Source organism: Crocuta crocuta, unplaced genomic scaffold, assembly GCF_008692635.1.
Source record: "Crocuta crocuta isolate KB4526 unplaced genomic scaffold, BGI_CrCroc_1.0 scaffold228, whole genome shotgun sequence".
NCBI lineage: Eukaryota > Metazoa > Chordata > Mammalia > Carnivora > Hyaenidae > Crocuta > Crocuta crocuta.
The window spans coordinates 320,942-342,063 of NW_027532820.1; the positions used below are offsets into that span (position 1 = coordinate 320,942).

The 21,122-nt window shown below is 41.1% G+C and overlaps 1 protein-coding gene across 3 annotated transcripts in view; it reads right to left on the reverse strand.

Annotated features, from left to right (window-relative positions):
- The window catches only part of MGAM (maltase-glucoamylase), a 107,639-nt gene that overhangs the window by 53,474 nt on the left and 33,043 nt on the right, over positions 1-21,122 (reverse strand). For all 3 annotated transcript variants that reach the window (XM_077781089.1, XM_077781092.1, XM_077781093.1), the window contains exons 4-14: positions 15,064-15,184; positions 13,648-13,757; positions 12,945-13,096; positions 12,200-12,371; positions 10,123-10,222; positions 7,923-8,035; positions 7,275-7,400; positions 5,020-5,151; positions 4,754-4,870; positions 2,733-2,846; positions 1,556-1,640 (exon numbers count right to left, since the gene is read on the reverse strand). In XM_077781089.1, coding sequence (XP_077637215.1) covers positions 1,556-1,640; positions 2,733-2,846; positions 4,754-4,870; positions 5,020-5,151; positions 7,275-7,400; positions 7,923-8,035; positions 10,123-10,222; positions 12,200-12,371; positions 12,945-13,096; positions 13,648-13,757; positions 15,064-15,184 — 1,342 coding nt within the window. The remainder of the gene's footprint in view (positions 1-1,555; positions 1,641-2,732; positions 2,847-4,753; positions 4,871-5,019; positions 5,152-7,274; positions 7,401-7,922; positions 8,036-10,122; positions 10,223-12,199; positions 12,372-12,944; positions 13,097-13,647; positions 13,758-15,063; positions 15,185-21,122) is intronic.

Here is a 21,122-nt window from a genome sequence, read left to right on the forward strand (position 1 = left end):
AAGCCGGAGGATTCGATTAGACTCAAGACTTAATCAGAATTCTTCAAACTGAGCCAAATTACGTGGTCTGAGAATAGAAATGTTGGATGAAAGTGTAAATTCATGGTTCACTCCTTGTCCCCACTGACAAGATAGTATAAAGGCTGACTCCCTAATCTCTTTCATGCATCTATTCTTTTCTGCTCCCATTGTATCATTCTGATTCCAGTCCAAATTACCTTTGCATCTTAACTACTGTAATAGTTTCTTAATGGCTTATTAAGAAACTGATCGACTTCTGATCGACTGATCTTCTAATTCATACGGCACACTAATGTCAGATTAATATTTCCAAAACCATTTGACTATCATATTTTCCTTAGACTAAAAACATAAATAGTTCCATCACCAAAAGAATGAAGTGCTAAGTCTTTAGCCCCCCATTCAAATCCCTGGCCCATTTGCCCCAATTTCTTATTTTTTTCTTTTTCTTTTTCTTTTTTTTGGAAGAGAGAAACTGAGAAAGCATGAGATGGGGAGGCCCAGAGAGACAGGGAGAGAGAGAATTTCTCTCTCTCTTTTTTTAATGTTTTCTTACTACTGAGAGAGACAGAGCATGAGCATGGGAGGGGCAGAGAGAGGGGGAGACAAAGAATCTGAAGCAGGCTCCAGACCCTGAGCTGTCAACACAAAGCCTGACGCGGGGCTTGAACTCACAAATCACGAGATCATGATCTGAGCCTAAGTCTGACATTCAACCAACTGAGCCACTCAGGTGCCCCAGAGAATCTTAAGCTGACTCTCACCAGCTCAGAATTTGATCTCACGACAATGATGAGATCACAACCTGAGCTGAAATCAAATCGGTTGCTCAACTGACTGAGCCTCCCAGATACCCACATTGTCCTGTTTTCTCACCAGATTGGAAGTATTCAAAAGATGCTATAATGCTAGCACCTCATTCTTACCTTAATCAAGTTAAAATATGTCTGTGAGCCTCTAGCTTTCTTCAAACTACAATGAATGCCGTAATTCTAGGGCCATACCCTAAGCATTGGTGTTGTTCAAAGTTTAATCAGAGCTCACTAGCATCACAGTCATGGACTCTGACTTTGATCTTCAAGGCCATGGATTCTGGTTTTTTATTCATCCTACAGTTCATGTCTGTTCTTCACACTCTTGAAATCACTGGACTCCACCCTCATCCATAGACCACACCCAGTATCTGCTCTCTCTCTGGTAAGCCCTGACCTTCAGGCATATGTACTTGAGAGCAACACAAACTAACTGTTAGCCTCTGGCTTCTGCACTGGATCTTCTCTTGACCTCCCCCTAGAAATAGCTCTGACTGTAGGTAGAAACACCAGACGGCCCACTGTGAATTTATACCTCATTTAGGAAAGCATGGTGTGCTTCGATTTTTCTTTCCTAATCTCCTGTATATATTACTCACATTTTCCTCTCCCTGTGCACATTTATGTCCAAACTCCCTTGCTGGATTCTTCATATCTGTCCTTATGGATTAATAATGCCAAATATGCATTGCCACTTTAATCATACTACCCCCAAGACTTACTGGGAGTGAATGGGGGATAATTTAGGTTGCTTGTGGAACATCCCGAAATGGAACCATCAACGAAGTTGGAAACTTCATTCATATCCTACGAGACAAAGAACAAAACTACCACTAAGGAAAAGTAACATGCCCCCTTATGTTGTACTGATGTTTGTCTCCCCCTTTTTGAGGAATCCAAGAAATGATCCAGATATTTCTTCTTTAAACAGGTTCTTATGCACATGGAGGGAAACAGAAGCTCTGTCTTCTCTACCCATTGAAGGTTTCACCGAGAAAGTTCTCAAAATCCCTTCAAAACGCTATGTCTATAATTACAAAAAAAATGAAAAGTTTCCAAAAACATTAGGCGAAAAAAGATTTCAATTTATATCATTCCATATATATCAACTTACACATTCTCTATATATCCAAATTTAGCAATGAATACACACACATATCACTCCACACACACACACACACACACACACACACACACACATACACACACACACACCTATTTGGAGAGAGTGAGAGGACAAGCCTGTGCCAACAGCTGGGCAATTGAGGGGACCAGGAAGATACACACCAAAATGTCGATGAAAGATGTTTTTGGCTTATAACATTTTAGAGGATTTTTGCCTTCATCTTTTTAGCTTTCTGTCTTGTTAGAATTTTCTACATTTCTCTTATAAATAGAAAAAAGTTTAACTCTAGAGCTCCCCCAATTTTGCTGAACATCTGCTGCTTTGTGTTTGGTTTCCTTTGGTATTATATGTGACATTTGTCCTTACCACAGCTGGCTGTCAGTTTGGTCATGCACCTGGGTACTTTGGTTCTGACCAAGTTGTCCAGTGTGTCCAAATGAAAGAGCACCAAACTGGGAATCAAACAATCTGTGTACTTTGCGACAATGTAAGGCATCTATGACCAAGTTTTACTTCTTTCAGCTCATTCATTTTTAAAAGAGTTAGATTCAGAAAATAAAGGACAAATTTCAGAGTTTACTTCCAGATCTGACGATCTGATTTAGATCCTAAGCTACATGTTTTGATAAGATTATTTACATACTAGGATTGAGGAGAATATTAAAATTTTGCCATATTCCTTCCTCCTATTCCCAGTATCTTTCTTGACTCAATGATAAAGATATACACCATGTTAATATTTTTCTGAATATTCAGAAGTATTAAGAACTCACAATCCAGATTCCATCAAACTCCACTTGCTGGTGGAAAATCTCAAATTCCTTTGCCCACCAAACAGCACAGTTGGGGTTGGTATAATCAGGAAACACAGTTTTTCCAGGCCAGACCTACAGGAGAAAAAGAAAAACATTGATCAGAGTCAATTAAATAAATATAGAATAAAACAGAGTACTTTGCGGAGATTCCTAATATGATCTCGGCAATCGCAGTGTCCAGGTACAAGTTCTTTCCAGTTAGGAATGTGAAGCACTCTGGATGTGTGTAAACATCAGAAGGACTCAATTGGTCACTTGAGGAAAAACGTAGTTTAAAAAATGGTTAAGCCTGGGTGGCTCAGTTGGTTAAGTGTCTGACTTCGGCTCAGATCACGATCTAGCAGTTTTTGGCTCAAGCCCCGCCTCGGGCTCTGTGCTAACAGCTTAAAGCTTGGAGCCTGCTTTGGATGTTGTGTGTGTCTCTCTGTCTCTCCCCCACTCACACACACTCTCTCTCTCAAAAATAAATGAATAAGCATTTTAAAAATTATAATAAAATAAATAAATAAATAATAATAAATGGTTAAGTCCTAAAATGAATGAATCCATGGACCTAGTATGGTCTATCTCATTAATCTTCATCTCTGACCTCTGCTTCACTGTTCCCTCTCACTTTGTCTAGGCCCAGACCCTGGGACAGCAAATGCAGGAGAGTCCTATCAAAATGTCAACAAGTTGTGGGTTCGCAGCATCAATTCCTCTTCTGTATTCCCTGTATGCACTTTCTCTGTGACACTCTGCACTAGGGGCAGCAGAGGCATTAGAAGTGAACAAGCAGGACAAAACAACAACAACAACAACAACAACAAAAAAACCCAGAATTAGAAGAAGTAGTGAATCAGCAGAGGGGCACCTGCGTGGCTCAGTCCAAGCATCTGACTCTTGATTTAGGCTCAGGTCATGATCCCAGAGTCATGATCTATGCATTGGGCTCCACCCTGCTTAAGATTCTTGCTCTCTGTGGGGGAGGGAGGGGCCTGGGTGGCTCAGTTAGTTGAGCATCTAACCCCTGATTTTGGTTCAGGTCATGATCTCACAGTTTGTGTGTTTGAGCCTGCATTGGGCTCCATGTTGGCAGCATGAAGCCTGCTTGGGATTCTTTCTTCCCTTATCTCTGTCCCTCCCCTGTTCATGCACACTCTCTCTCAGTCTCTCTCTCAAAAATAAATAAACATTTAAAAAGTTGGGAAAAAAAAAGATTCTCTCTCTTCCATGCTCTGACTCACATTCTCTGTCTCTCTAAAAATAAAAAAAAATAAAAAAAAAAAATGAGGGGCGCCTGGGTGGCTCAGTTGGTTAAGCATCGACTTCGGCTCAGTTCATGACCTCACAGTTTGTGGGTTTGAGCCCTGTGTCGGGCTCTGTGCTGACAGCTTGGAGCCTGAAGCCTGCTTCAGATTCCATGTCTCCTTCTATCTGCCCCTCCCCTGCTCATGCTGTCTCTCTCTCTCTCTCTCTCTCAGAAAAAAATTTTTAAAAAGAAAAAAGAAAAGAAGTGAACCAACAGACAACACTCTTGTGAAAACATAGACATGCAAAAGTTTGAAGCAGAAGTAGTCAAACCGGTGAAACACTACAAAGAAACAGAGTACAAAGTGGAATGAAATGGTTCCATTGGATCTGGTGGTTAGGAGGTACGTGGTGACATCTGTCGGGGCAGCACCAGTGACATGGAGGAGAGGACAGCCGCCTGCAGTCAGCTGGAGGGAAGGGGTGTGAGGGTGGGGACAGGGTATTCAGTGTGCAGGCTACTGTTTAAAGGGCCTTGGCTGTGAGAGGAATGAGTCAGATGGCTGGTAGGCGTCTGGGGATAAGACAACAGGGGCAAGTTTATTCCCTGCATGTATAAGGCATCTGAAAGTGTCCAACAAGACAACTACACACACACACACACACATACACACACACACACACACACACACACACACACTGCCACAGCCCCTCTGCCAGCACCAGCCCCCACTTCCCCCTTCAGTTACCTCCCCAATGAGTGGAGTCACCCCATCTGAAGCATTCACCCATATCTTCGCGTTCGAGCCCCTGTCATACGGGCCATAGGGACTGCTTGGGGAAGAGTTGTTGGAGATGGCTGGATCCTAAGAAAAGGAAAAATACAATGAAGGACCCAGTCTCAAGCTCAAGACATGGGAAGGAGATTGGGAATTGGGAGGCGGTGGAGAGGTGGGTGGATGTAATGACAAGGAGTAGCAAGAACCTGACCTGGAGGAAAAGGGACAGCACGTACCACAATGATGACCAGTTTCTGTCCGTTACTGTGCAACTCCTTAGCAAACTCAGGGAAGCCTTTAAAATTTACTGGATCGTAAGTGAAATCCTTCCTCTCATCCATGTAATCAATATCAGCATGCTGAACGTCCTGAAAGAATACACAAGTCCACAACTTTGTGCTCCAGAATTTCCCTGTTCGAATGACTCTGTCATATTATCATTGTTATTAGCCACGATACACACTGACTCTGTGCTGGGCCCTGAACCAGTTCCTGGCATCTGGGTGCTTCTTTTCCAATAGTAATGTCACAAACAGAGGACCCATTATTTCCCTAAGGCCTGACCTCCACCCCTGGAATCAGGTTAACAGCTTCACTTGGCCACACTGCCTGGCCCTCTGGCATTAAAAACCATTCTAACAAACAAACCACAACAATCACACCAAATCGCTAAGGCTATCAAAAACATATCCATACCTAAATCCTACCCCGTCCACAAGACAAGGGCGAGGAAGGGACTGTGTGTCCCACGTTTTGCTTCTTTGCTTCTCTCATTGTAATTCAAGTTTTCTTTGATGTGGGGAATAAGTTTAGGAATCCCTTGGTTTATACCCATGGGTTAACAAGGCATAAAGCATTACAAAGCCATAGGATGCTCACACCGAGTTTGTGTAAACAAGATAAGGCCCCCAAGGATAGGGAGGTGCAAATGCACCCCAGAATAGATAGGGGGTGCAGAGCCCCCAGAATAGAGAGGGAGGGGCAAAGGCCCCAGAATAGAAAGGGGTGCAGAGGCACCCAATACAAAGGTATATGAGGTAAGCAAGATTCGGCATTCAGGAAACCAACCTGACAATAAACTATTTAAAAAAAAAAAAAGATTAGGGGCGCCTGGGTGGCTTAGTCGGTTAAGTGTCCGACTTTCGCTTGGGTCATGATCTCGTGGTTCGTGGGTTCGAGCCCCGCGTCGGGCTCTGTGCTGACTGCCAGCTCAGAGCCTGGAGCCTGCTTCAGAATCTGTGTCTCCCTCTCTCTCTGACCCTCCCCTGCTCACGCTGTCTCTCTCTCTCTCTCTCCCCTAGAAATAAATAAAACATTTAAAAAAATTAAAAAAAAAAAAAAGATTAGGCATTCAGGGCAAAGCACCCCCCAATTTAGTACTAGAGCAGAAAGCTGCTCTCACAGGATGGAAGGAACAAGTTAGGTAAGCAGGTGATTAGGGCTATAGACCGCCGCACTGTGCTGCCGGTGATGGTGCCCAGAGCTGATTTACAAAAGAAAAAGTGCCTTGTTGACCCCTGAAGTGTGTTGCCCTGTCTATCCTCTCCCCTAGGCTAGCCAAGAGAAACAGATGCAGGCCTCCCGCCTGCAGGTAACAACCCTCTGCCCATCTGCCCGGCACAAGGATTTTGTTTTACAGTGACCCAAACTCCAAACACCGCATATCTACAAAACCCCCTTTCCCTTATGCCCATGAGTTGATGTTCACTGCTGCATTGTCTTTTTGTGCATGCCCGTCGCATTTGTAAGCCTTCTAATCTTAATAAAAATGGCGCAAGGACCCTTATTCGGAACTCTTGTCTTTTCCCGGATGTTAGCCATCTCCTGTTTTAATCCTGTGTCCTGCTTTCTTGCTTAGACAAGAAAGAACTTTAGACTGAGAGTCTATGACACTTTGGCATTTATTTTTTCCTAATTTGGCCTGTATGAAAATAGTGAAGCCCAGAATGAAATGGACTCTTGCTCTAGGACCTATGTGTCTGGGGTAGGGGAGGAAAGAGTATTATTCCAGACACTACTGGGCTTTTCCCATTGCAACTTCCAAAAAACCTCACTCTCCGTGATATACCAGATATGTTCAGATGTGACAATCCTAAATACAAAAATATGGTATTATTATGTGTATGTACTATACGCTTTTGCTCACTTAAACTAGGGAAAGAAATCCTTTGAGAACTCAAATCAAAACACACTCTATAAATGTAGTCAATAGAGTGAGCATAAGAAAATTTTGCTAATAAAATGTTATAAGAAAAACAGAAACAAACAGATTGACTCCTAACCCCAAAACTGTGATCTCTACTATTTCCTACTAAAAAGAACTAGTTCCTTAAAGGAATGGCTGGCCCAACAGAATGTCTAGCATTCTGAATATATAAAAATCTTTGTATTATTCATTTAAAAAAAACTCAGGGGGAGATAATATAAACAGTTGTGTTTATTCCCCAAGGCAATTCCTTTATTACTGGAGGATGTTTAAAGCCTTACTTACATAAGGGAGCTGTGCGGCACGATTTCTCTCCATGACTTCTTTCATGCTCTGTAGGGTTCCATAATCATAACGACTGAGATGAAATCCAAGTGACCAGTATGAGGGTAGGGCTGGCCGTCCAATGAGCTGATAGAAGTATGTGAAATAAAAGTTAGCAAATACTCTATTTTTTTAAAGTTTTATTTTGAGAGAAAATGCAAGTGCATGAGCAAAGGAGGGGCAGTGAGAGAGGGAGGGAGAGAATCCCAAGCAGTCTTCACACCCAGTGCAGAGCCCAATGCCTGGCTGGATCTCACCACCCTGAGATCCTGACCTGAGCCAAGATCAAGAGTCAGGTGCTTAACCGACTGAGCCACCCAGGTGCCCCACAAATACTCTATTTTAAACAAAACTTTGTAAGCATTGATTTGGGGGCACAAGACATATTCCATTTCCCAAGATACCATTTCCTCAGTGTTAGAATGTTAGTCTATTTTCCTAGCCCCTATGATAAATCATCGAGGGCAGGGTCAATTTTAAGTTGCAGATTTATAGCAGTGACTTATAATAGCAGATCCTTTGTGACTCGCACCTGCCTATTAAATTGACTTTTCATTGTGCTATTTCGGATTTATTTCTTCAGTCATAACCATGATATCGTAAGCTCACCTCTAGATATTCTTGAACAACTTGCTCTGGAGTGTTTCCCAAGAACACATAGAAGTCGAGGATGCCTCCGATGGTGCGGTAAGTGACAGCTGGGGTGGGCTGGAGGGCTACCTCTTGCAAGATTAAAAGCAAAATATTCAAATATTAGAATTTACTGTAGAGTATTAATTACAAAGTTTTAGACTGCAGAATCCTCAATTATCTGAACAGTAATAAGGTGAATCTAATGCCTCAAGTTTTGTATACAACAGAGCACATTCTGCTGATCGGGTCCACCCTTGCAGCACGGGAGAGGCAAAGCATTTGTTCTGAGACAGATCTCAGGAACTGGTGACTGGCATGTCTTCACTCCTTAGGTCAGGACCCAGGCTTTCCATGAAAAAGCAATCAGTTTCTTGAAGGGGTCCAGATAAGAAACTAGAAACTGTGTGTCCACAGCACAGAAGTTATTTCAAGCTGAAAACATTTGAGTTTCCGAAGGCCCTTATCAACCATCAAAGCTGGGCTTCCAGAAGAACTCGATTGTCATAAATTCCCACCCCTGGAGCAACTCTAATCTTCCCTGAGACAAAACATCAGCACCACACCCAAGCAGACATCGTCACAACAATATTCTATCTCCCCACTGAGGGCTCATTTATCTTTCCAAAAAGTCCTTTGTTTTTCAGAAGTTCCCTTTCTTCCCTTCCCATTTACGTATCAGGGTGGAATATAAGCCCCAAATTCTAAACACCCCTCTGAGTTACTTTTGGCTGAGCATTCTTCTGTATTCCCGTGTTGTACATGTAAATACTACACTGATGAAGGCACAAGGAAAAGTCTTCTCTGACATTCCACCCCACACCCCATCATCACTGCAGGAATGGAACCCAATGAGACACATTGAGCCTCAGTTAATCTCACATCAAGCAAAAGCTAAGTTAAAAACAAGTCAGAGATTATAAATTCAAAATTCCTCTAAGCCCCAGTCACAGTTCTTATAGGTGAAGTCTCCCCATAGCCTTGGTTTGCATTTAGGAATAAGAGAATAAAAGAATAACAAAATTCAAGATCTACTGAAATGTACTCTTTGGTCACAAGAACAACTCACATGGAATATCTAGGATCCTGGGACCCCTCCCCTTAAGCCTCACTTGACTTGTTTTCTGGTTCCTTCCAACACTCTGAAATAATTGTACAATCCCTGCACTAACTCAGTCTATTCTTAGACTATTAGGTATCTTAGAATCATCCTAGGTCACCTAGAGTGAGTCTTAAACAATCGGTAGTGAAGGATCAGTGCTTTATTTTTTTAATTTGCAATTATTTGGAACCTAATGCTTTTGTAAAATAATTTGAAAAAATACTAGAAAAGGGTTCATGTGTGCCCTTGGATACTATAGCGATGTTTCCTTTATTTCTAGACTCATCCTAGTTTGTGAACTATTTGTGAGCCATGCTTTGAGCAGCTCTTATCCAGTCCATTGATTCTCAGCTGAGAAGAGGGTAGGGATCAATATCTCATGCCCACCATCAACCCTGGGAAATTCTAATATACCTCCTCTTCCCATGTAGTGACTGATCCATTACCCATGAGATCCACTGTTATTGGTATAAGCAGAAAGAATCATTGGTCCAGTCTAAACTTTTAAAGATGGGGAAGATAGCTATTTTTTGGAATCCTATGATGTTACAAATGTTTGTTCTTAAACAAACTGATCTTACTGTTGATGACCTTGCCACTGCACTTTACCTTGCTATCTTTGGATTATCTGAATGAAATATTAACTTCTCAGTTGTAGCTCCCTGGTTAAGCCCTGCCTGCAATTGTCATCATTAGGCCCAGGGCAATTGGCTATTTCCTACCAGAGTTTATATCAACCACTCTACTGGATGAAAGTCTAAAGAAGGAAAAAGAACAAACTGGTAGAAACTGCCTCTGAGTAGATTATAGGATGATAGGCTTAGTTGTTTTAATTCTACAACAGAAAAATATTCCAAAAGAGGCAACCAGATTCAGGAAAATCAGAATGTAGAAGACAAAGCCTTATTCATGGCTCCCACACAACAACCGGTAATGAGGTAGGGACAAGAGACAATCAGAGAACATGCCAGCCCCTGAGCTATGGTTCAGCCATTCCTAAAGAGCTCCATTCCTTTTATCATAGGGCTGAAAATTGCTTTTATCCATGTCTTCATGTATATTCCCTTAGTTTCTTACCCATGGCATTGCTGTTCATCAGAAACACTCCAAAGGACAATCCACTAGCATCTTCAAGACACAGGAAAAATGTCTGTGTACCATACAAGTTAGTCCCATCCTGCAGAAAGAAAATAAAAAATAAAAAAATTACCATCTAATAATCTAAACAAATGGCTGGAAATGACTTAAGAAATCAGTGTTAATCATGTGAGTAATTGAAGGGGACCTCATGGTCAAAGAAGACACACATAAATCTTTAAAATGTCAAGTCTACATTTAGTTGGCATTGACCAAGTGAATTAGAGTTCTCTTATTGAATGAGCCAGTTATGACCATTTATCTAGTAGAAATGTGAGAGCCTGTGATATCTGTTAAAATGTGGGAGAACAAGAATTTTTAAGCTGTAGTTCAAAAAATCTCTTCTCTCAAAGAGGCTTAATCTGCAAAAGCTCCATCAAGCCTTATTGTGAATCAAGCATCTTTCTACTGTGCAACTGGATGGAGCTCTACTCAAGATAGCGGTCTTCTAGTCTTTAGAACAGTAGACTTTAGAGCTTAAGCTGATTTTCTAAGACTTCAGACTTCAGAACAGTGGTTCTCAACCTGGGCTGCATCCTAGCTCAGTTAAAACAGAATTCCTGGGGGTGGAGCAGGTGCTGATAGTTTGTTATATTTCTCCAAGTGATTCCAATGTGTAGTCATGCTTGAAATCACTGCTCTAGAAAAGCAGTTCTCAAAATTTGGTGTGCATAGAAATTACATATGGGGGCACCTGGGTGGCTCAGTCAGTTAAGCATTCGACTTTGACTCAGGTCATGATCCCACAGTTTCTGAATTTGAGCCTCGCATTGAGGCTGAGAGCTCAGAACCTGGATCCTGCTTCAGATTCTATGTCTCCCACTCTCTCTGCCCCTCCCCTGCTTGGGCTCTCTCTCTCTCTCTCTCTCAAAAATAAATAAAAATTAAAATTTTTTAAAAGAAAACAAATTACATATGAATCGTATTTAAATGCAGATTCTTTTTTTTTTTTTTTTAGAGAGAGTGCACATACAGCAGCAGGAGAGGGGCAGAAGGAGAGAGGGGGAGAGAAAATCCAAAGCAGGCTCCACATGGGGCTCAATCCCATAACTCTGGGATCATGACCTGAACTTAAGAGTCAGACGCTCAACCAACTGAGCCACCCAGGTGCCCCTAAACGCAGATTCTAATTCAATAGATGGAAGAGGGAGCTTAGAGCCCACATTTCTCACATGATGATGCCCATTTGAGTAGCATGGATCTGAGGCTCTTTATCAGATAACCATCACCAGTCATTCACAGGTGAGCTGCTTTGACTTATCACCTTTTCTGTCTTTCTGATAGGCATATGGTAGAATAAGGGGCATGGGCTTTCCATTAGACAGGCCAGGGATGAGATCCTATCTCTGTTACTTTAAACTTTTTTGGGGGCGCCTGGGTGGCATAGTCGGTTAAGCGTCCGACTTTCGCTTAGGTCATGATCTCACGGTTCGTGGGTTCGAGCCCCGCGTCGGGCTCTGTGCTGACTGCCAGCTCAGAGCCTGGAGCCTGTTTCAGAGTCTGTGTCTCCCTCTCTCTCTGACCCTCCCCTGCTCACACTGTCTCTCTCTCTCTCTCCTAGAAATAAATAAAAATATTAAAAAAAAACAAAAAACTTTTTTTTTTAACATTGGGATATTTCTTAGCCTCAGTTTCTCACCTGTTAAATGGAGTAAATTATACTTATTTTTTTAAGAGTCCTTTTGGTAAAGAGAGATACTATATAACAAGAATCACTTAATCATTCCAATGATCTTTATCCACACTGTTCTGGAGCCTCTGGATGTATAAATTCCTTTAATTCCTATCACAACCCTATGAGGGAAGTATATTCCCCCCATTTTATAGATGAGGAACTAAGGACACAGAGAGGTAACTTGTCCAGAACCACATAACTGGTCAGTGGCAGAGGCAAAATTCAAACCTCAACAGTCTCCCCCCTAGAATCTCACTCAACTACTATTCTGTACTGCTCGGAGTGACTGTCAAGAATGAGGCTATCACCTGCAGTGCATAGTGGCCCATCCTGAGTGCTTACCCCATTGGGGGTTGTGTCCCTGGCAAACAGGGACCAGGTCTTCCAGTTCATATCATGCCGGTACTGTTGGTGCACCTGTTCCCCCAGACCATACACGTTAGCACTGGGCAGTCGGGTGGAGAACTGCAGGAACTGACTGGCAAACAGGAGTGGTCCGATGCTTGAGTCCAACCTAGACGCCAATGCAAAATGCAGGGACAGGGGGGCAAGTGGAGTGGACAGAACACGACCTCTTAGAAAAGTGTCCTTTACATTTGGATGACTCAATATCCCCTATTCAACTGGTCCCATTTGCCCTTCTGTGATGCTTTCCCATAGATGCCAAGAGATCAGAACTTCTTTTTCCCTTGGACACCCTACTGCATGACCAAAATACTATCCTTACATTATAAGAGATGTTCTGTAAACAGTTACTGGCAGACGTGTGGTTAGATGGATGGAGGAAAGGGGAAAATAAAGAGGAAAAAATGATCACACAGTAGGAAAAATGGGAAAAAAAAGGACACAGCCCAGTGCCTGGTGTATAATAAATACTTAGCAATAACAACAACAATAAGAAAAGGAGCAGGAAGAGGAAGAGAAGGAGAAGGGGGAGGAAAGAGGAAGGTAAACAAAAGTACACATTTGGAGAGAGTCTGTACACCAACAGTGGGCTCACAACCTTCAGAGATATGGAATGCATGCACCCTTCCTCCCTCCCCTGTGTCCTTCCTACTCTGATCCCCAGAAGGTTTTCCAAACTTACAGAACACGATTATTGCTTCTTCGGATCACTCTGATGCTAAATGGCTGTTTGGAGACATCAACTTCATAGGCCAAAGGAGAAGCAGCGTTTCCTTTGAAGGGTTGCACATGTTCATGGGGCACTTCGTATCTGTCCTTGCTCTGGTCGGTTAACTGCCCAGAGACATGAAGGGAAAGAAAGTCAAGATGGAAACCTCTCAGTAATTCCAGGATAGAAACCTCCCTACCAATAGCAATGCTCCCCAATGCCTATGCTCATGGTACTGAACTTGGGCACTGATCCAGATGGCATTATGTCTGAGGTAGATGCACCCAATATATTACCAAATTCAAATGGTTAGCACTTGGGCACAAGTTAGTCTTTTGGTAGAAATATACCTTGTAAGTCTCCAGAGAAGGACTATCTCCAGAGTTTTCACAGCTGTGATAATTCTTTGCCTTTTCCCTCCTGACTACATTTCAGGTATCAAGGACACATGAATGAAAGCCAAGTTTAACCAGTTGACTCTATAAAATACATTCAGGAGACAATCACACTGAAGGAAGACAGTAGATGCCTTCAATATGTAGGTACTAGGTAAGAATAATGTCAGTAGAGAAAAATACCTCCGTTAGCAACATTGTCTATATTGTAGTAACTGCAACCATCAGGTAGACAACAAGAACATTTCAAAAAGATGTTTAAAGAAGAAAGAAACCACAACCTTAAAGTGGAAACGGTTGGCTGTCTGGTATTCTGCTGTGAGAAGGACATTGTTGACATCATTTCCAAATAAAGATGGAGAAGGCAACCTTTCCAACTGGGCTTTGAATCCTAGTTTGCAGAGGGGGAAAGGTTTACACAGCTGGCAGTGTAAACTAGCAAACAATAGCCAATAAAAATTAAGCTTTATGTCAAATGGATTGTCAGCCTTTTTTTTTTTTTTTTCTCAAAACAGAAGAGATAGATATATACCTATCTTACACACATACTACCTTGGGCCAGATTGGGGAGCTAGGTGCTGTCACTTCCCCCCAAAACCATGCCTCTCTTACAAAATCTGCTTGCAATCTCTCCCCCACCAAAGGCCTAATTCTCATTCAATCAGTCCATCAGCCATTCTGTGTTAATCACATACCCTTTACACACTTAGCCCTCAATTTATATATATATATGCCAACTTTAACCAGTTGACTCTATAAAATATATTCAGGAGGTGATCACACTGAAGGAAGACAGTAGATGCCTTCCATATATAGCAGAATATATATATATATATATTCTGTTCATTCTCAGATCATATATACACTGATACCATCTCCCAGGTTCTGTGATAAGATAGGTGAGAATTGAGACCTTATTAGAAAAGGCCATCAGGCCAAGAGCCTTGGAAATGCAGCGTGCCCCTTCCTCTAAGAGCCTCCCCAAAGTAGTCACCCTCTGTTAACCTCCAGAATGTTCATTATTATCCTCTGCATTTTAGCATGGGAGAAAGAAGAGAGATGTTTAGTTCATAAACACTGACATTGGCTAGCTAACTTTAATAAAATGTGTATGAAATTGGAATTGTTTCCCTATCAGCAAAATCACATTATGTTAGAGTTGTAAGTAGTCTCAGAGGTTACTAACTTCAAACCCCTCTCTTTAAAAATTAGAAACTTGGGGGCTCCTGGGTGGTTTAGTCAGTTAAGCGTCTGACTCTTGGTTTTGGCTTAGGTCATGATCCCATGCTTCATGGGTCTGAGCCCCATGGCGATCTGTATGCTGGCAGTGTGGAGCCTGCTTGGAATTTTCTCTCCCTCTGCTGCCTTCCCACTCGTGCTGTCTCTGTCTCTCTCAAAACAAACAAACTTTAAAAGTTAGGAATTTGGGGACCAAAGAGTTCCCAATGTTTGAACAAGGTTACCAAGGGACATAAAGGTAGAGCCAGGTATAGACCATGCCTCCTGACTCCCAAAATTGGATTCTTCCCTGATGCTGAAAGATCATTGCCCTTGCTTTAGAGGAGCGCCCACCTTCTGTCACCTGCAGTCGTGTGGCCATGCAGGGTGATACTCTGCATGCCGCTAAGGCTTTCCTCTGCTACAAGCAGAGCCAACCTCCAGAGGATCTGGAGCTCCTGCCTCATTGTCTGGCTTACCTGCGTTTGTTTTCACAAGGTAACCCTCCATTTGATAGCCATGGCTTTTAGAATAGTAGCACCAGGGCACACGTATGGTCCCCTGAGGTCTCCAGCAGCACCCACGCTGGTCGCATGTGGCCTGAAATAAAATATTAGTCAAGTAATTTGTAGAACATTATCACTTATAAATAAAATTTGAGCTTGTGGTAGCATTAATCTCATTTTACAACGGTATTTAGAGAAATGTGCTATATCTCAGTCAATGCATACCTTGTACTCAATACTAACTTTTCTGGCCAATGTTCTTTCCTGCTATTGTTATTATATAATAACATAAGGACCACAATGCAGTCCCATATCTTCCATCACAATAAAACTGATACATTTATTTAAATATCCTAAACTACAATACAGGTGTATCACCAGTAACCCAAAATTACAAATGAAGCTTTATTTATAATGGTTTTGGTTTTTTAGAAAAAGGATCTTGCTTTATTCAGAAGTTTTGAAATCAAATCAGTTTTTCTTTGACTATTAAATATATCTATTATATGTGTGTTATGTATATGTGATAGATAGATAGATAGATAGATAGATAGATAGATAGATAGATAATCTCTCAACTTCCCCCAAGGTAGAAAGTAATTGTTCCTTGAAACCCAAGTACAATCTTATTTTTAGTTAAGAAAGGTACCTGCCTTAGACCACAATTAAAGACAGAATCCAGTGGACAGGGTGCCTGGGTGGCTCAGTCAGTTGAATGTCCAACTTTGGCTCAGGTCATGATCTTGCAGTCTGTGAGTTCGAGCCCCACATTGGGCTCTGTGCTCACAGCTCAGAGCCTGGATCCTGCTTTGGATTCTGTCTCCCTTTCTCTCTGTCCCTCCCCAGCTTATGCTCTGTTCTCCCTGTCTCTCAAAAAAAATGAATTAAAAAAGGTTAAAAAAAAAAAAAGACAGAATTCAGTGGAAACTAAAATGAATGCAATCCCTTTCTCACATCAACCAATTTATTTGAGAGAAGCAACCAGGTTGACTATAAAAAAGTACAAAGAAATCTCTTCCTCCTGAGTGTGAACTAGACTTACTGACTTGTAACTAATAGAATAATGCAAAAATAATGGGGTATTGCTGCTAATATTAGATGACAGAAAGAACAGCCCTCGCTCTGGGAAGGTGAGACATACTGAGGATAGAATCACATGGCAGGGACCTGAGGGAGGTCTCTGGCCAGTGACTCTCATCCAGCAATGCTGGAGGGTCTCAATCCTGCCACAATCACATGAATGAGCCTGGACAGTATCATGTCACAGTCCCAGTAGACACCTTGATTGCAGTCTTCTAAACGACTCTGAGCCAAAGGCACCCAGCTATATCACAGCCAGATTTGTGACCATAAAAAAAAAATGTGAGAAAAGAATGTTTTTGTGTTAAGCCATTAAATTTCAGGATAATGTCATGACTCCATTAATAACTAATACACCCCCACTACATAGATTTTACAAATTAGGAACCTGAGGCAGATAGAGGTTCACAGAGGTGAGGTGACCAGCCAAAGGTTGCTTAGTTAGCTATTGAGAAGGCAAGACCAAAACTTAGTTCTCTGTATCTGATGCCTTTTTTCTAACTTTGGGTTGAGTTTCTGTAAAGCATTTTGCCAGGAGGACATGCTTTGCAGATGATAAGATAAAAAGCAATTGCTTACATATATGAACAGTTAGATCTAATCACATGCTTATTTTTTTAAACTTATTTATTTGTTTTTGATAGACAGAAAGAGCGTGGTGGGGAGGCATAGTCAGGGAGACAGGACCTGAAGCAGGCTCTGCGCTTACCACAAAGAGCCCAACTCAGGGCTTGAACCCACGAACCGAGAGATCATGACCTGAACGGAAGTCAGATGCTTAACCAACTGAGGCACCCAGGTGCCCCCATGCTTATTTTTATGTGGATACCAATTTAAGGAAGGGAAAACTGTGTCCATCTGCAGATGATATGCTGTGGAATTGGGTTTCACAGCAAACCCAACTTCATTCAGCAGTTTTTGCTTTTTCTTTTCCATGTCCACTCAGACGAAGCCTCAGTGCATCAGGAAAAGAGAAAGGTGCTGAAAAGGGTGTTAAACAGAATGAGTTTTGCATGCTTCCCAGCGCTTAATAATGTTTTCATTGAACTGGAAAGGGTAAAGATCAAAGAATGGCCGCAGCAGCCAGAAAAGTTAGTCGTCTCTGGTGGCCAACTTGAAAGCGGCAGTTCCTGCAGTGGAAGCAAGCAGTCACGGGAAGTGGAAAGAGAAGCCTGGTGCACATGAATAAGAGAGTACAAAGGGTGTGAAACCTAGGAAAATAGTTGTAGACAGAAGCTATGAAAAATGATGACATGAATAGAATTGAAGGGGCCTAAAAAGAATTAGAACCATGACACAAATGTCCCTTTGAGTTGGATGTGAAAATTTTAAGTTTAAGAATAAGTTTAAGAGGTGCTACTGAAATAATACAACATGCATAACTTCCAATACAGTATTGAAAACTCAGGGGGGAAAAATCCTCCATGCAAAAAATAAGGAAAGAAAACATGTAGATGGGGATGGAATGGGGAACGGGTAGGGAGCAGGACATAAAGACACAGAACAAATGCAAAACACCTTAGAAAAAACTGTTAAGTCAATTATCATGTGTTTTAAAAACTTAATTTAAAAGACAAAGATATATTACATTTACAGAAATAAATTCAGCTATAACTGCTTAGAAATCAATTCAGCTGAAATGCCATGCCTAAGATTTAAGCTCACAAAAGTATGTAAAAGAGGAAGATATGCTATGTGAGTAGGATGCTAATCAAAGGCTCGTGTCACCATAGCACTACCTGACAAATAGGCCTCAAGTAAAATTGCACTAGTAGGGATACAGGGTCACTACATAATGACAAAAGGCTCAATGCTCCAGGAAATTATGACATGACAGACTTGACATGCACTGAAGAAAAAATGCTCACTGTTTACAGAAAAGTTTTAAAGAATCTTACAAGGCAAAACTAAAGAATATGGTACAAAATGGAATATTTTTAAAGAGCCTCCTCAGTAACTAATGGACAAAGTACACAAAAATGTAAAGATGTTTCCACTTATTTTACTTTTTACATGATGGATAGGTACAGGCTCCCACACCAACACAAAGAGAAGTGAAGTAGGCTCAGAGGTGGTGAGAAACCAGCTGGTGATGACAGTGTTTAAGACCTGATCAAACTCTGCTCTACCCAAGTCCTCATGGAGGCCTCCCCAACCCTGATGTTTCTTAACAATTACAAGAGTAATGGAGTGACTGGGTGGCTCCATCAGTTAAGCGTCCAACTTTGGCTCAGGTCATGATCTCACAGTTTGAGAGCTTGAGCCCCACCTCAGGCTCTCTGCTGTCAGCACAGAACTTTCACTTAAGATCCTCTGTCCCCACCACCTCACACTCCACTCCCCTCCCCCAGAAATAATTAAACATAGGACAGACTTGGTGTCTCCTCCTGCACCAGTTGAGGGCTTGCAGTTTAGGTAGACATTACATAGTATCAAAGTGGCATCTGAAGAAGGTGACCACCAGGAACACCAACCTCCAGAAATAAGGCTACCTCAAAAAAGCAAGCCAAAGTACACATGGTGGAGAGTCCCAAATACCACTATGAGTAGGGAAATAAAATAACCAAAGTCTCAACATGAGAGACCAAGAGACACCATTCAAAGAATACTTCCTGAATGGACAGGCCCTGGACAGTCGCAGGTGCAGAGTGCATAACAAGCTTTTAAAAATAACAAGAGACAGAAAACTAACCAAAATGATGAAACAGAAGAACTCTCCTCTAAAGAAATTCCAGGAAGAAACGACAGCTTAAGAACTGCTCAAAATAGATATAAGCAACATGACTGAACAAGAATTTAGAAGAATAGTCATAAAATTAATCACTGCACTTGCAAAAGACATGGAAGACATGAGAGAAACTATTGCTACAAAGACTATGGAGCTTAAAAATAGTTGTGATGAATTTAAAAATGCTATAAATGAGATGCATAATAAAATGGAGGCATCCAATGCACAGATTGAAGAGGCAGAAAGGAGAATAGGTGAATTAGAAGACACAATTATAGAAAAAGAGGAAGCTGAGAAAAAGAGAGATAAACTGATCCAGAAACACAAACGGAGAGCTCGAGAGCTGAGTGATACAATCAAACAGAACAATATCCATATCATAGGAATTCCAGAAGAGGAAGAGAGAGGAAAAGGCACTGAAGGAGTCCTTGAACAAATTATAGCAGAGAACTTTCCGAAACTGGGGAAGGAAACAAACACTGAAATCCAAGAGGCACAGAGAACTCCCCTCAGACGTAACTTGAATGGAACTTCTGCATGATATATCATAGTGAAACTGGCAAAATGTAAGGACAAAGAGAGAATTCTGAAAGCAGGTAGGGATAAAAAGGCCCTAACATACAAAGGGGAACCTATCAAAGTGGTTATAGATCTATCTACTGAAACTTGGTAGGTCATAAACGAATGGCAGGATCTTCAATGCGATGAACAGAAAAAATATGCAGCCAAGAATCCTCCATCCAGCAAGCCTGTCATTCAGAATAGAAGGACAAATAAAAGTCTTTCTAATTAAACAAAAATTGAAAGAATTCATCACCACTAAACTAGCCCTACAAGAAATCCTGAGGGGGACTCTATGAGGGAAATGTTGCAAAGAATGCAAGGTACCAGAGGCACCACCAAAACCATGAATCATAAAAAGAACACAATGACTCTAAACCCATATTTTTCAATAATAACACTGAATGTAAATGGACTAAATGCTCCAATCAAAAGACATAGGTAGCAGAATGGATTAAAAAAACCCCAAATCCATCTATTTGCTATCTACAAGAAACGCATTTTAGACCTGAGGACACCTTAAGACTGAAAGTAAAGGGATGGAGAAATATCTATCATGCTACTGGAAGTCAAAAGAAAGCTGGAGTAGCTATATTTATGTCAGACAAACTGGACACTAAAGTATAGGCACTAACAAAGGATGAAGAAGGGCATTATATAATAATTACAGGGTCTATCCATCAGGAAGAGCTAATAATTATAAATGTCTATGCACCGAATATGGAAGCACATAAATACATAAAACAGTTAATCACAAATAGAAACAATCTTATGGATAAGAATGTGCTAATAGCAGGGGACTTTAATATTCCATGTACAGCAATGGATAGATCAACTAGACAGAAAATCACTAAAGAAACAATGGACTTGAATGACACATTGGACCAGATGGATCTGACAGATATATTTAGAACTCTAGATTTTGAGGCCATGGAATTCACTTTCTTCTCAAGTGTGCAGAGCACATTCTACAAGATAGATCACATACTGGGACATAAAGCAGCTCCCAATAAATATAAAAGAATTGAGATCATACTATGCACACTTTCATATCACAATGCTATGAAACTTAAAATCAACCACAGGAAGAAGTCTGGAAAACCTCCAAAAACATGGAGGTTAAAGAATACCCTACTAAAGAATGAGTGGGCCAATCAGGCAATTAGAGAAGAAATAAAAAAATATATGTAAACAAATGAAAGTGAAAATACAACAATTCAAACTCTATGGGATGCGGCAAAGGCAGTCCTAAGAGAAAAGTACGTTGCACTCCAGGCCTATTTCAAGAAATTAGAAAAAGCACAAGTACAAAATCTAACAGCTCACCTAAAGGAACTAGAAGTAGAGGAACAAGAACACCCCAAACCCAGTAGGAAAAGAGAAATAATAAAAAATTAGGGCAGAAATAAACAATATAGAAAGAAAAAAACAAAAAAACAAAAACAACAGTTGAACAGATCAATGAAGCCAAGAGTTGGTTTTTTGAAAAAATAAACAAAATTGACAAACTTCTGGCTTCTCAAAAAGAAAAGAGAGAGCACCCAAATAGACAAAATCATGAATGAAAATGGACTTATTACAAACAACTCCTCAGAAATACAAGCAATTATCAGGGAATACTATGAAAAATTATATGCCAACAAACTGGACAACTTAGAAGAAA